The sequence below is a fragment of the Grus americana genome, chromosome 2 (assembly GCF_028858705.1).
Source record: "Grus americana isolate bGruAme1 chromosome 2, bGruAme1.mat, whole genome shotgun sequence".
In the NCBI taxonomy this organism is placed as follows: domain Eukaryota; kingdom Metazoa; phylum Chordata; class Aves; order Gruiformes; family Gruidae; genus Grus; species Grus americana.
In genome coordinates, this window is record NC_072853.1 from 130,621,321 (window position 1) to 130,638,037 (window position 16,717).

Consider the following 16,717-nt stretch of genomic DNA (forward strand, 5'->3'; position numbering starts at 1 on the left):
TGCAAAAATGTATGGAGATTGTACTTTGTTAATAATTAGATATTGTGGGGGCTCTCAGGTCACCCCTTGAGCCCCAGTAGATGTGACATTCTTTTTTCTTTGTCAGGCCATTTTGAACTCTTCTTTGCTACTACTTGTTTAATAAGCTTTCTTATTGGAAATACGTGACATTTGGAGAAGATGGATACTGATGACCTGCTGTCTTCAGTTATTTTAAGCTTTATTAGGATAAACTGAATTTTTTTTTTTGAGATGCAGTATTCTTTCTTCATACTTTTGCAAAGGTCCGCTATGATTCCTAAATTAGTTTGGGGAGAGGAGGCTTAAATTAATCCTCTTGAATTTACTCTGCTTTCATTCTCTATTACTACTATCTCTTCTCCTGCACTGAAAGTTATTAGTCTAGGTAATTTGCTGAAAAAACAAAACCTTAGTTTGATTTCTTTCAGTAGAATTGTGAACTTCAGCTTTTTGCTTTCAGAATAGCTGTTAGGTAGCAATAGAAACTTGTATTTTGCACACCAGAGGATACTTTGGGTGATTTTTTTATTTTTTTTTTTTAAGTTGAAAGAAGAGGTGATCAGAGATGGTGTGTGCATTGAGGTGAAGGCAGTACTTTCAGTTGAAGGGAATGGGAGGGGGGAAGATTGTTCTTTTAATGAACCTCTAAATGCAAGTTCATTGTAAGCAAAAGTTAATGTTTCTAGAACTGCGTTGTCCTTTGATTATGGAAGTAATTGCACGCACACACACACATTCCTAGCGTGAGCAGGGTTGGGTTTTTTCTGCTTACTTACATGGTTTAGATGGCTATCAAGATCAATATAATATTGACTCAGTTGTGTTGGTTCTCTTTCTAATGCAAACTGTGACGTATTGGCTTTTAACTCTTTGACCGTAGTAATGTCACCATTCAAAAATATGTTATGCAAGATATGTTAACTTGCTTTTGGAAATAGTTTATATCAATTTTATTTTAATTATATATATGATTTCTAGAATAATTATCAGAATAGATTCAAATATTCTTAACTCTTCTGAATTTTCACAATTAACTGAGTGTGAAGTCTTAGACTTCTTTAAAGGTAACTATTGAATTTCTAGCTGATTTTTTTTAAAGTGTACTTTGGAGCATTAATTGCAAAGGTCAAAATAGACCACTTTCAAATAATTTAAACTAAATTGGGCATTATCTCTATCTAGCAACATGTCCATCTGGTAATTCCAAAGAAAGCATATGGAACGCTTAGCATGTGCTTACTATATAAATGTACTGACTCTCAAAGTGTTCATTTACACTAAACCATACGGGCTTAGGTAGAAAACCATTACCTAACGTGTGTGTGTGTATAGTATGAAATCCAAGTATGCATTTCATCAGTGTACTTTGCTTGTAGACTTAAAATCTGATTTTTTTTTTTTTTTAAATGACTGTTTAGTTATGCAAGTAAGCTACAGTGTCTATCCCTTAGGGCATTTTTCACACATAGAAAGCAAAAAGTATTCTCTAGGTTGTGGTTGCTGTGTTCCTTAGCAGACAGTATGGTGTTGCAGTAGATGAGCCTCCAGTATGTCCATGTTTTATTTGAACTGGTTTTGCTGTGGCCAAGAACGTGAGTTGTCATATGTATTCATGTGAATCTGTGTTTTCTTTTTAATAAATGGGTGAAATGCTAGAGTAAAGCAGTGTAGTGTACAAACCATTGCTTTTTCATAGTTAAGACCAAAAGTATGAAATTCCAAAAAAACTGGACTTTATGTAATGAACAGAATATATTTGTAAAGATGTTTGTTAGTCACATGCTGTAAATGAGAACATTTGGGAAATTGGAATCTGAAATTTCACGGTGAATCAGAAACTGGTGCTGTGCTCTACCACGCCAGCAGCCCTGAGCTCAGGGAGCCCAAGGCTAACGCACTCTTTTGCACTTAGAAAAACCTTCACCTGTATGAAGTGTCAGTAGGTGTGTGTTAAGCAATTTATTATGTTGCAGTGAAGCTGTCGTAGATGTTATTTCAAAAAAGCGGTAATGTGAGCTTTTCCTGCCTGTGGCCTCAAAAGGTGGGAATTCATTATGTCTATTAATATCCAAAACCTTTAATATACCACTTAAACCTGTCTTTCTCTCTGCTGGGGTTCGTATGTGAAACCTGAATGCAAACGCTTTATTGAAGAGCTAGAAACTTGTTCACCATTGACAAATTCTGTTCTTACCAGCCACTGGAGGACATTAGAAGTGCCTTCATACCGCACAGCAGGAACAAACCCCTTCCCTCTCTTCCTGTAACACTGAAGCCTATCCAGCAACTTTGACAGAAGCCATTTACATAATACACCCACAAGCCAGCATCATTTAGGCAGATTCAAGCTGAAATATTTATTCAGCAAGTTGTAGGGCTTTAGATTTTTATTATTATATTATCTTATATGTTATTATAATACTAGAATTATACTCAACGTAATTTTTTTTTCAAGCTGAGGGTATGTTTGTCTATATTAGTTGCAAAAAAACATGGGTTTAGTCATTAATAGCTGGCTTTTTAATAGTCACCCAATTACTTTAAGAGAGATTTTACTTTCATTTAATTTTCAGAGTATTTATGTGGGGAGTTTCTTGTCTTCAATGAGTTAAGCGAGGACTGTTTTGGTGTTTTGACCAGTGCCATATGAAAGCAGTTAAAATGCTGGAATTGTTTACTGCCTAAATTGTTGTTATTCAGCTGAGCCAGTATACCAGATTTCTCTGCGGCTTTTAGTGGAAAATATTAAACAGTCGCTCTTTCTTCAGTTATAAGATTTTTACGTTTTCAGCTGTGTTAGTCACAGAACTGGCACAGACGTAACTGCAAAGACTGCCCCCCCCAACCAAAAAAAGAAAAAGTGCCTTTTTTTTTTTTTTTTTTTTATGCTGGAGGAAGTTGCACGGGGAGCAGTGGCTGGGTTCTCTGGTAAGTGTGACATGTGAGCATTACTAGGCATTTCATCCTGCCAGGCTGCAGTCGCTGCTCGCCAGGCTGCTGCTCAGTGGGAATGCTGCCGTGGTGGTGGTTTGCGCTCTGCTCCTACGGGCTTTTTTAATGACCGGCTCGGACAGCTAGGCTTTTTTTTTTTTTTTTTTAAGCTTTGCAAGACTATCTGCTGATTGTATAATTCACTTTGTCGAGGGGAAAAAAACCTGATAAGCAGAAGCTCTAACTGAAGAGGAGAATCAGGGTGGCACAGTGACAGATGTTCGGATAAAGAAGTTGGCTCAGAGAAGATGTACGGAGTCTGATTTTTTTATTTATTTTTTCTTTTTTTCTTCTCCCCCTCAATCTGAATGAAGACTATCATGGGAACTGCATTCACATGGTGATCAAAAGAAACACTTGAGTGATGAACTGCTCTTGCAGAAGTCCTCTAAGGCAGTAGTTCGAGCTTTTGTGTGCGGTAGCTAGCTTGTTTTGCTGAAGCATTCTTTCTCAACAGTATTACAGCCCGGTGAAGGAAAATGAACGCTCTGCATTGCTTGTGTCCCTGATGGAGTAACGCCGTCTGCGTTGCTGTCGTTTGGGGAGGCTGGATTCAACCGGCAATATTATTCAAGGAGTTCATTGTCCCTGTGGTCTGACTCATCACATGTAAATGTACTGCAGCCGTGCTGTACATTGCAGATATTTTTCTTGCATGGGAAAGAATTATTTTCCCTTAAGCTGGCCCTGAATAACTGCTGGGAACGGGATGCATTTTTCTGGCTGGACTGTTTTTGACATTGAGAAAGGAAGCTGTAGAATGACAGGATGATCAGAAGGCGCATTTATTTTCAGTCACCAGAAAGCCTGCGACAGTTGATTTAAAACTGACCTTGCAGGCGTGGGTATAGCTGCGGCTGTCTCTCTCGGGGCAATTGTTCCTTGTTCTGTCCTCGACAGGACAGTGTCGTGTCTTCTGCAACAATGATTTCACTGTGGGGGTAGCAGGACGCTGTGGAAGTTGTGACATTAACAAAGACAAATTTGCTTGTGAAAGGACAGCTGTGTGTGTGACAGTGAGTGCTGTTCGAATGGAATTGGATCTTGGGATATTTTTATCAGCTCTTCCACAGTTTCATTATTGTGGTTTTGGTGCCTAGGGAAATTTTATTTTAAAAAGAACTTTTTTTCAGCATTGCCTTGAACATCTCAGGGTGTTTAAATCTGGAAAATGAAGTGTAAGGGGAGATTAGAATGTCCTTTTTTAAATGCTAATACACCAGCAGTAGCTCTCACAAGTTTGTGAGGGCATGTGAAACAGGTGAAAGTATTTCCTCTATGGTCCCCATTGTGATACCTGTGATCTGGTTCCAAAACTACTGTTGCTGGTATTTTTTTGTTTGCCTTTGTTTCCTCAAACGGATGGAATGAGTCGAGTCTGTATTGTTGTTTTGGAGGAGGTAGAAGATGATTCTCCCACATTTATTTCCAAATTACCTCAGGAAAATGTATCTTTACGTCCATCACCCTCTGGAAATGTGCTGGTAAGGCATGTTGTTTGTTGGCGTATTTCCTGCTTTCCTGTTGCAAATACCAATAGTAATTTTCCTAAGATTAATATGAATATGCATGATCTGGAAACAAGACAAGGTGGTAAAACCTGCCTATACTAAAGAGGGGAAGAAGCTGAAAGTTAGGTGTAGAATTAATATTTGCAAGGGCTCATTCTTTTTCATGTAACTATTTATGGTGCAGCAATAACAGATCTGAACTCTTGTATAAAAGCAGAGGATTTTTAGAGGGCTTGGTAAACTGTATTTTGAAGTAAACGGTTTTTCTCTGCTCCTCATTCTTCAATAGTACATTTGTGCAGTACCACTTTAGAAACTGATGTAATCATTGTATTGAAATAATATGCTGTGTTTATTTTGAGAACTGATAGACTATATAGTGTACATCAAGCAAGAGCAATTCTAAGCTAAAATAAAAAATAGCACCAGTTATAATCTTGATGTAACTGTTAGATTCAAGTTACCACTTTCTGGAAATGATCAACACTGAGGACTGTGCTTTTATGGCTTTAAATTATTTTATTTTGTCAAGTGGCTGACTTAAATCTTACTAGCATACCTCAGCAGCTTTTCTTACTTACTAAGAAATCCTGCTATATTTAGTAATAGATGTGTGCGAGCGTGAATTTGTTACCATACTTATCTGATGCGCTTTGGTTTCCCACTCTATCTAAACAGGTGAAAGACTTCTAGTAACTTTAGTCACTTGCTAATGTAAAAGAGGTTTGTTTCCTTATACTGTGTAGAATGTGCAGTACATAACAACAGCCCTAATTTATTATGAGGAGTTCTCTTTTCAGCTGTTATAAGCTAGTCTTCTGGGCTCTTTGCCTTTTTTTTTTTTTTTTTTAAATACATTTCATTGACTTATGAGTACGTTGGTGTGTTTGAGTTTTTTAAAAATTGGAATTTCTTCAGTTGGAAATACTGTTGCTGTGTTGTTGTTTTTGTTTTGTTTTTTTTTATTTCACTACCTGGGATGTTTTATTTTGTCATCATCTTGTGTTTGTGTTATATATCAAAAAAACGTGTATCACTAAAAACTAAAATGGGTTTATATTCTAAGATGTGGGTTTTCTTCATTTCAGCCACCATTGGTTCAAGCTATATTTAATGGAGATCCTGATGAAGTTCGAGCACTGATATTTAAGAAAGAAGATGTTAATTTTCAGGTAAAACCAAACATCATTAACTTTCAATGCATTTTGGTTTTGGTTTGATATAGCTTTCTGCTGTACTAATAACTTTAAAACTTTGCTAATTCATGAGCTGTAAATTTTATTGCTTTTATGTAATAGGCAAAGTAAAACCTATACATACACTTAATACTGGGAAGGGGGAGTGTAGCTTTGTAGATTTGTGTTGATAGTAAGGACTTAATTCTGTATTACTTTCAAAGGTTAGTTCTACAGTGCTTGGGTAACTGAAAAGTTTGTTTATACAGGTGCATCAGACTTTAGAAAGTTAGTCTGCTATGTAGAATTTGATTCTTTTTAAAATAAATACAGCATATAGTATACATTAAAGAACTATAAGAAAAGGGTCTGGGGTTTCAGTAGGTAGGTTAGTAGTGGATTTTAAAAAGGGAATTCTAATAATTATATTACTAAGTAAAAATGAGAAATTGTGTTCATATGTCCTATTTGCAGTGCTCCACACCCAGTCACTGCAGACTTAAAAATTGTACTGAAATGAAATTGAATTTGTTCCATTGGGTGAAATTCAACAGCAAGCAGTTACTATATTTATTTTCTATTAAAATTCTAATATGCGTGTTTGACACTATGCAAGATAATATAGCATAAACTCTTTACATTGATCAGAAATTGCTTTGATTATTAAAGCAGACTGACATAAACCATTTAGGGCTTAACACTATGGGAATGTATGTAGCTGTTTCTTCTCCAAATGCATCAGACTAAGCGTAATGCTAAAAAGCAAAGGCTACCATCTAGGTGCTACAGTGTAAGACCACGATAATTGTTTACATTTTCTTCTTGAGAGATGTAAAGCAAAAGCAAATACTGAGTTTGGTATGTGTATTTTGACATTTAAAAGCATTCTGTGGAATTTATATCTGACCAATGCCAGCTAAAGTATAAGGGAACCCTCCCATTGTCTTGAACAGCTTGAGTAGGACTCTGTATAAGTAAACTTGCTGTCAAATCTAAAGTTGTGTTTGATAAGGTTGGACTTGTTTTCTTCTCCTTTTTCAGTAGTTTTGCGTGTTCTTCAGCAAGATTGTATGATGGATTATATAATACCAAAAGACTTAAATCTTCTGTTTAGTTATGAGAGCATTAGCTGTGTATCCTTCCAGTCTCCTCATATGTACACTGTGGTCACATTGCCATTTTTATTTTTGAAAGTTGATTAGTCTGTATTGTTTCAATTATATTCCTCCATGTGTCAGTTAGGTTTAGTATTCACAGCTGTAGGGCCTGTAAACAAAGTTAGGTTAGTATCTTTCTGCTTTTTTTATTATCTATTACAAAAGCCTCTACTAGATTTCAGTATGTATGTGGTAGTGATTTGGGTTTGGTTTTGTTCCATCTCAAGTTTTGTTAAACAGTTGCCCATAAATATGAAGTCAGCAGATGTGCTTAAATAGGAAGGCATGTAATTGTTTGATGTCTTTGAAGAACGTTACTTCAGACTGCCAGGTGGTTACAGTGAAGAAAAATACTGTAGGTAGAATATTAAAAATCTGGAGGATTTTACATCTTAAATTTTTTTCTTCCTTTCTGTGGATACATCTCTCTTTAACAGAATGTGTGTACATCTTAGGCTAGTAACAGCCAAGGTGTGTTTAGAAGCCATCCAGAACAAATAAGCTATTTTTTCACGGTCACCTTCTTCAGCGTAGGCAAATGCTTATCACACATGACCACTCCTTCCTACCATGGCACTCGTAGTCCTACTGCAGTATTTAATATTACATTCACAAGTATCCCTTAAAACACTTTTAGTCCCACTTGTTGGGACTAAGCAAGCATATAAATTCTCCCATTGTTTGGGAGAATTGAAGTAAAGGTGGATTTTTCTTTGTGTCTGACTATGTGTGTGTTTTGTTACTTTCCTTGCGTTTTTTGTTTGCTGTATGTATTTGGCTGGAGATAATATATCCCTGCAAAGTCTAGATACAAAGTTGTCGTCTTAGTTGTGTGTTATAAATTGGTGTGGAAAGGAGGGAAAAAGTGAAGAAAATGAAGTAGTTACGTGTATTTCCTAATAAAGAGAAGGATCATGATAAACTGTTTTGACCGTTGTGGATTGTATTAGACCAGTGTATATATTGGATTTTTTTTCCACTTTGCTATCCAAGTGCTACAGTACAGTTGTTTGAATTCCAGAGTCATTCCCTCTAATGCCTCTGCAGAATCATTTCCCCCTCTCAAGAGCAACTAATTATTTTGTAGTTTGTATTCTAATAGTTGAGATTCTTTCCTTCCTCTCTTCCCTTGAGCACGGGTTGGACTCTGTAACTAGAGACCTGGCAGGTTCTGCAAATTAATTTTGCCCAGAAGTCAACTGAAGATAGAGTTTTTGTAGGTCTATGTTGTGACAGTGACATTCATCTAGGAAAGCTGTTGGTGTCTTGATGGAACGTGGGTGGTTTTTCTTCCTTCTGTTATCATCCAGCTTCATTTACCTTTTTACTTTTGGAGTATCTTATCTTTAACATGAATCACAATTGGCTTAATACTCTTATAAAGCTAAGTGAGTTGAGTCTGTGTATTTGGCTTCCCAAAGCTAGGCTGTGGTAACTGTTTGATATTATGGTATTATCTAAAGATTGCACTGAGGTTGCATTGTATTACAGCATTATTCCTAAAATAGATGATGTCTTCTACCACAGTGTTATACTGAGAAAGATTCTGAGATGGGTGGCCTTTTATAACATGAGTTGCTGTGTGCGACAGTAGGATGATGTACTGATGGCAAACGGGCTTTTTCAGGAAGAAGGTTGTTCTCTGTTCATGCCACACCAGCCTTCTTGAGTCACGGGCTCAGTCTGTATTTAGAAAGAATATGTTGTATTCCACTCTGTAATCTTTTGTGAAAAAAAGAGCAAATTGACTGTATCCCTAGCTGCTTACACTGGTTCAAAAAGGCTTACCTTCTCTGCAAGTTGGAAATGCACAGCTTTTTTATAGACAAAACTGATTTATAGGAACTTTGTTCAAATGTATTGTTTGGAAGGTGGAGTCTCTTGAGGCTCCAGTTAATGGAAAAAAGGGAGAGGAAGGGGTTCTCCCTCCCCTTCCCCAAGAAAGCTTGAGAAACTGTAGCTGCTTGTTTCATGAATCAGGCTTCAATCACACCCATCACCGATGTGAAACCTGACACAGTCTCTGTTGTATGCATGGCTCTTGCTATGCTCTCTGTGTGTGTATATGTATGTTTTTACAAAAAATATTTCTTGGTACCATCGTGAGCCTTTGAGATTTGGCAGTAAGGAAAATCTTGTGTAATAACTGACACATTTAATATCTCTTTATTAGGTAATGGAGATCCTCAAATTTCCTGCTCTTGCTGATTAGATTAGTATGGCTGATTTGAATTTTATGTACTTTAGTTTTAGCTAACTAAATGATTTCAGCATTGCCTTTTATAAATCAGGATTTGTTTGTTGTTGGTTTGTTTGTTGGGGGTTTTTTTAAGATTTAGAGGCCTATTATTGTTGCAAACCGTGCCATTTCTGTTTGGAACTGAAACTTTTATGATGTATGTTCAGTTTAAAAGATCATGAAAATGGAATATATCATCTCAGCTATTTGTTAAAAATACAATTCTGTGGAGGGAATACCAGCTCACTGTCAAAAATTATTTAAAGGTTGCAGATCCGATTACTGAAATGATTGTTCAAAATCAGAACCATTTTTCTTTCTTCTAGACCTATTAGGATAGTATTTCTTGCCATGAAAAGTGATACTTCAGGTAACCCAATATGCAGTTTTTATAACCCGATTGCACTTGATCTTAGCCGAGGGAATAAACATCTGATCCTCTCTGGAACTGGTGTCAGTGTGCCCCTTGCTCTTCTCACACTAAAGCCAAACAAGCGCTTTCCTTGGAAGAATCCCAAAATCACACAGATCTCTCTCAATGTTCAGAAGTCCTCACTGCTCCTATTTAATATAGTGATATTGACATGTGTGATAAATGACTTAAACATTGAACACCTGCATCTTACTGCTCATTGTGCTTTGTGAGATTAAAATAGATTTTAACTATGAAACATATTTTAAAGGTGCATTACATGTGAGTTGGTTGGGTTTTTCCCAACAGAAAATATAAGACGGGAAAATGAAATTCCACATACTGTACTGAGGACTGTAGCAATCAAGGTTATTTGTATGGTTTCTATTCTGGACTACTTGCCATTCAGCAGAGCTCTTAATTTAATGGCTCTTTTCTATAGTAAGTAACCAAAAAATAAAATACAAGCTCACCTGTGCAACTGTTTTGGGAAGAAAGGAAAAAAAAAAACCACCCCGAAAAACCATAGAAGCAAGCAATCTTGTCAGCCCTCCCTACCCCCACCTGTATTAGATAGCAATGAAGTCTTGCCCATAAATCCCAAGGTTTTTTCCTGGGACTGACAAGGGGTATGATTCGGTAGCACCAAAATGCTGGGTGCAAATAGGAGGGCTAAGTGCATGTATCTGACTCTTATTTTGAGCAATACGGTTGCTGTGTGGATGACTGTTGCAGTAGAGCTGTGGGCTCCATTCCCAGTCCTCCCAAACGTGGGTTTGCATAACTACTTCTTAGTGTTGTTTGCATACTAGGAGAATGTTGCTGGATGTTGTTCTAGGGTAAGATATGACATCTTATTTGATTTCCTGTTGATTTTTTAATTTATCCTACTCTGCAGGTTATTGCATGTACTGAAAGAGGAGGAAAATTGATTTGTTAGTCTAGTGACAAGTCAAGACTTCTCATACAGCATTGGGCCTGGGTACCAGGAGAATTAGATTAGCAAGGGTCTCAAATATCCTGGTAACTTAGGAATGAGTAATGAAAATTAAAGCATACTTTAAAAACCAAGAAAGATTCTTTGTGATGCTGGTATTGGTCAGCAAAGTCGTAAAAGAGGTTAAATAGTAAAAATATATAGTAAATATATGGTCTCCTGGCTTTCATCTTTATACTTAACCTTGTGAGTTGAACTGTGGGGTAACTTGTTTTTCTGCAGACTTGAGAGTGCAGTGTAGAACAGGAAAGCCTGAATTACTTGGCTGAAATATGGAACATTCTACAAACTCTAGTAGAGTTGAACATTATGATCATACAAATAAATTCTGTACCTATTTCATACATTAAAAATGTTTTTATATATGTCATTATGTGGAAAACTGTAATTGCTGTCTAATTCAGGAATTACATTGAAATATCTGTCAATGTAAAGAACCTCATGTAACGTAAATATCACAGACTTGCTTAAAAACAAATAAAAAAGCTATAATGTATAATGAGGTAAAATAATCTTTAGGTGTGTTTTTACCTTCATGTTCATTATCATTCTGTAGCCAATTATTTTACCAATGACTAATGTGGATTTTTTTTTAATGAAAAGTGTGCATGCATGCAACTGCAAATGTAAATTGACTTTAGTTTGACATATTTACGCTTCTAAAAACCTTCCTGCATTCATTTCTATGCATAAAGTGTTTGAGTTATGCCTCTTGTTATTGATGCCTTTTGTAATTTAAGAGCCATGTTAGTGTAAGAATTTGCTGGTTGGGACAAGTGGAAGAAGTCACTTGGAGCAGGTTAATGATGCTTTTCAAATAGCGGTGGTTCATCTGCAATACCATGTTTCTGTGCTTTTGGGGGGGGGCGGGGGGTAGGTGTTCAGGGAGGCTGTTTTTAACAGTGAATGGAAATCGTTTTGAAAACAGCGGGGAAAACTTTGACAGTTTTGCACAGGGATTTGCATGGGCCAGATAAAAGCAATGGGAATGACCAAATCATGCTCCTTTCCGCTTCGGGAATACTGTGACCATTGATCATAAAAAAGGGTTGCGATGTTTTGTAATGGTTTGTGCTTTGGCCTACCCAGAGCATGCTTGCAGGAAATAATTTTCCAGGCCAATTAATCTATAACACCTCTTGTTTCTAGACAAAGCTTCTGGCAGTCAGAGCAAAGCTACTGTGTGGCTTTTGTGTCTAAACTGGTGAGAACAAATAGTAGTTAAAAGCTAGCATGACGTAGCAAAGGGTAAGCAGGAACAGTACACAGTTTTTAACTCTTCCAGCTGTGTTCCTGAAGAGGTGAGAGATGATGGGTTTGCTATCTAGTCTGTCCCCGGCATGCATCTGACCCAGTGTTGGTAACTTACTTCGTCAGGTTCCTGCAGGCAATGTAGACTATTTGCATGAAGGACTCTTTTTTTTTTTTTTTTTTTTTTTTTTTGCAACAAATGTATTTGGTACTGTGGAGCAGCATCTTATTGTATTCCCTGGCAGGACAGACTGTGCAGGCAATGCTCTTAACTTCTGGTTTGCTGATTGGAATGTGAGGGAGGAATTAAAAAGGCATCCATAAAATATTCGGAAGAGCACAACTTTTTTTAGTTCCTATCTTAATAGGTCGGGGTATGAACTTTTCCTTTCTTAGTTGTCGTCATTGCTAGAGAGTTTCACTTCGGTGTACATTTTTTCTTTTTTAAAACTATCAGTCACTTTTTTTAATTGGGTCTTTTGCTAATTTCCAATTGCAGACAAGCATTTAATAAGGAGACATTGTAAAGAGACTGACAATGTGAATGTGTAGTTGTAATAATATCTTGGAGGAGTGCACAATTTAGACCTATTAAAAACAATCTGAAATTTAAGATGTTCTCTCAAAAAATGTTGTAATATCTTGAGACTAATCATAGCAAAGAAGTATTTAGTGAAAAATGGTGACTTTTGATGTATTAATAAAGTACATGGAAATATTTGCATTTTTCTGCTATTGAAAACTTTTTTTTTCTCAGAGAGATTTAGAATGAGTTTTCCATCTTTTATAATGTGCTAGTTACAGCTGGTATGATTCTTAAGATTTATAGCTTCGGGTTTTATCGATCAGATCTAGATGAAAAAAGTTTTAAAACTGCTTGCTAATTTTCCAAATTCTGTTCAACTTTGGAGTTGTTGGGTTTTGGGATTTTTCCACTAGGAAGGTTTCTGCTTGGTTGAACATTATTTGTAATCTGTTTTTATTTCCAATTTAGAGTGCAGCAGATTTGGGGATAAAATTACAGATATTTGTTAGTTTGCAAGACTTTTCAATATGATGAGAGCATCGGATGAGTTATAACTTAGAGTTTGGTACAAGTTATTTTAATTCAGTTTCATCCTTTGGATTATTAAGCACAGTGACTCACTCTGAGTTTTCCTGCACATAAGAACTGCATATTGAAGCGACACATATGTACCTGTATGTGCCTGTACACATACACATACAAGTTATATATAAAATGTGAGTGTGTGTATATATTTTTTTTAAAAAAATAGGGTAGTTTAATGCCAATGACAGTAAGTATATAATGAATTGACAGTGAGAACAGTCCTTTGAAATAACTGTAGGAGGACAGAGACGAAATAAAACGTTCCTGTATAAACGAATACTAATAATGAGAATCTCTTCAGTTTAAAAAAAAAAAAAAAGCCATCACTGGGAAACACAGGGCATGACTCAGTGCAGAAGCTCCTGCCTGGCCTGGAAACCAGCTTCAGGTGCCAGAGCAGAGTCTGAGAGATCTTGTGCTGGGCAGCTGGGGGGCAGGGAGACCTCGCACAGAGCAGGTCAAGTCAGGATGGACATAAATCACAAAACAAGCAGAGTGTGCCTTCAGGTGCTTCCACTGCTAACTGCTTATTGAAGGACTTGTGTTACCCATCTGAAGAACAATAAATATACCTATCTCTTACTCAGAACACATCTCTAATAAGAATTGAGAGAGGTTTTGTAATTAGAGGCATTTTAAATAGTTAATGGCTTTATTTAATTTGGTATGTTTTCATTTTGCATGAGGTGTATGTAAATATATTTTTCATGTGTATGGGAGAGAAGAAAATAGTATATAATCTCAGAGACTAATGGTAGTACTCATCGTCTCTGTCCTGTTTGCCCACAGACTTCTAATAAAATACAGCTGTAGAATGAGAGCAAGATGTTTCTTTCTCCTTAAACTTTTGCTTGGACTTTTGTTAAATGTCAATGTACTATATTGCTTTCTGCTTCTAGACAGTGTCTGTACTAAACTTTCTTAATGTTTCCACCACAAACAGGAACCCCCATTTCCTGTGTGAGCAGCCTCATGAAATGATGAGTCATGAGACTCTCCTGCTTTATAAAGTGTTCACTTCATTGAAATTTCTGTACATCTGAAGAATAGCAGGAAAATTCTGTGAAGAATCCTATTTTGGAGAGAACGCGGTCCTGTGCAGAGAGGAGCAGGTTCTGCCTGCTCAGAAGTTAAAGCCATGCATCAGTTTTAATATGGTGCTGAAGTATCTTGCGTGCAAGAAGGTCTAGAAGTTGCTTTTTAGAAGGGCATTATGTGAATAACACAGGCAAATGTGTGTGGTGTTATATTAACAAGATACAAAGTTAGCTCGTAAAACATCTTGCCAGTAAACATGCTCAAGTTTTAATGAGGTGTTTTTAAGGGAGTAGATAGAGTTCAGCACTACTGTATGGGAATGTCCAGGGGTTACATTGATAAAGAATTAAGTCAGTTCTTTCAAACGCAAATATTCATGTTATGTATCTGAAGGGATAAGAAGAAACTTTGCTGCAGGGAACGTAGGGAAGCTTTTCCTATAGGAAACCTTCTTCCACTTCTAAAGGATCTGATACGAGGCTGTCTGATCCGTGGATCTGAAGCCTGACTGATTCCAGAAACAGAGAACTTTGGAGACTTAATTCTTCCGAGTGTTGTGGAGACTTGCTGCAAGTTGTATATTGTAAAGAGTATCCACCAGCTACTTAAAGAAGATTTCAATTCATAACATAGCAGTCATTTACTGTTACTAACTTTAAAGTTGTGGATTTCCTGTTCATTAGTGTGGAATGTTTTTCAAGCATATCATCTGTAATGAATAATCAGATATCTTATTTCCTTTTTAGTGGTTTAGAGTGAATCATGTTTTTCAGCCCCAATATAAAATGCATCCAAATGGTGTTGAGTTCCTCTTCTGGTGTAGAAACAGATTCAGAATGTTTGAAATACAAATCTGTATAATTAGGCATTTTTCTTCAGAATCGAAACTCTCATTAAGAGAACCTTGCCAGTCCAAAGAGGAATAATTCCTTGCTTCATGTTGATAAGACTGTATTTAGCCTGTGCAAATGAGATTTTCAGACGTATTGAGTTATCACTCTAATAAGAGTGATACAAACAAACCTTTAACAGAGTTATGGGATAATCTGACTAACATCAGCAAATTGCTGCTTGGTACAGTGGATTCTGTGGACAGTAGCTCTCAAAAAGATACCATTGCAAAGGGTAGGACTCTCTGAAAAGAAGAACGTGCTTACATGGCATGGTGCTGCCTTGTAGAGGTAATGAGAAATATTGTTTAGAGACTTAGTATGAATTAATATTAGTGTGGTGTGCTACTCGGGCTAATATATCCTCCTTCTCATCAGGTCTAGTAAGCTCGCCTGGTACTATGCTAATATGGTTATACTGTTTGCTAAACTGGGCAAACAAGCTTGGATGTCTGCGTGGCAGTGTTTTTACCGTATTGGCCGTACACTGAATTTGTTTTACAGTAATTGGGGATTTGACAGACAGGTTTTGTTTCAGTCATTGTTATTTCTTTAACATTGAAAAATTGGCATTGATGCAGAGAACCACGAATGATTAGATAAAATTTAAATGTGTTTCAAGAATTTTGTGTTTGAGTCTCCACGTGATTCTTGATTTTATAGATCATGATTTTATAGATCATGTCTGATTTGCCATATTACTTTTAGTGATGATTACTTAAGATCGTAACCTTCAAACCGTAATTGAAGTTTTGTGTTTCCTGCTGGTTTTACACAACAAGCTAGAGGCAAGGTCTTGAATAGTTAGAGCTTACTGGGGTTACTCCTGGCAGTTGCTGTGCCTGTCACGCAGAGGATTGGTGTTTGAGAACAGAACATCCCCACTGAAAGAGCAGAGAGAAGAAAAAAGCTCAGTAGAGTTAATGTGTATTAACTTCCAGCATGAATACAGTCCTTAAAGAATGCAATGCTGGTAATAGCAAGATAGGATTTGAATTTACTGATTATTTGCAGTAACTTTCTGGGTGAAACCTCTTTATGCATGTGCAACACACCTTTGAACAAGACAATTTTCTCCACTTTGCAAGTGGTTAAAACTATCTTACGTATCTACCGTGGAATATCTAATACACTATCAGTCAACACCATCATTTCCTTTGTCCAGTTTGGCCCTTGTACACAGGCTTTATACAAGGTAGATACACCTTTTGAGTTCCTTAAATCTACTCTGATAAAGGATGGGATGTGTATTAAAAATTGGGAAAAGAAAGTGTTTCTCATTTGCTTGCTACGTGTTGTAGGGAGGGCTATCCCGTCAATGCCCATGGGAGAGGGCTCTCGTTGACTGTCAGTAGGTGGCTGTAGGGCCTGGAAAGGCTCATTCTAGTGTCAGGTCTGAGGACAAATGAACTGGAGGTTCATTGCAACGCGGGATCTCTGAGTCCTTGCTGAAGAGTATGCCCCAAAAGTTCAGATACAATGTCTGTCTGGAATATGAAGTCTGAGGGGAATTTTCTCAGTCCTGTGATACCAACCTGTACCTTCCTGTCTTCCAAACCAGTAGAATTCTGTTCTCTTTTCAGTCTTTAATAAAGTCCTACTTTATTATCATCCTCCCTGATCATTAATTTAATTTCAGTTTTATTTGCATGAAATACCAGTTATATACATATGTATATATGTAATTATGGTAACGTAAATTACATGATGCTGACTTACTGTCTCAAAGGAGTGCAAATGTCTTGCTTTAGTCACTGCTAGTTCTTCATATAATGACTGTTATCTTCTAAGCTTATCCCCTATCCACTTAGCCTAAGGAATAGTGCAAATAAAATACTTTGATCCTAAGGTTACCAGCACTTTTGGAGGAGTTTTGATCCTTGCTAGCAGAGGCTTTCTGTTGGGTTTCTTTTGTAATCAACGT

At 36.8% G+C, this 16,717-nt stretch overlaps 1 protein-coding gene across 7 annotated transcripts in view; it reads left to right on the top strand.

The window, feature by feature from the left end:
* ANKRD28 (ankyrin repeat domain 28) overlaps positions 1 to 16,717 on the top strand; it is a 123,920-nt gene that overhangs the window by 42,278 nt on the left and 64,925 nt on the right. For 4 of the 7 annotated variants that reach the window (XM_054816903.1, XM_054816906.1, XM_054816902.1 and 1 more), the window contains exon 2: positions 5,612 to 5,695. The exons of 1 other annotated variant lie outside the window; for it this stretch is intronic. In XM_054816903.1, the coding sequence (XP_054672878.1) occupies positions 5,612 to 5,695 (84 nt within the window). Of the gene's footprint in view, positions 1 to 3,016; positions 4,497 to 5,611; positions 5,696 to 16,717 lie in introns of those variants that run through there. 2 more of the 7 variants (XM_054816901.1, XM_054816905.1) reach the window with 2 other exon arrangements.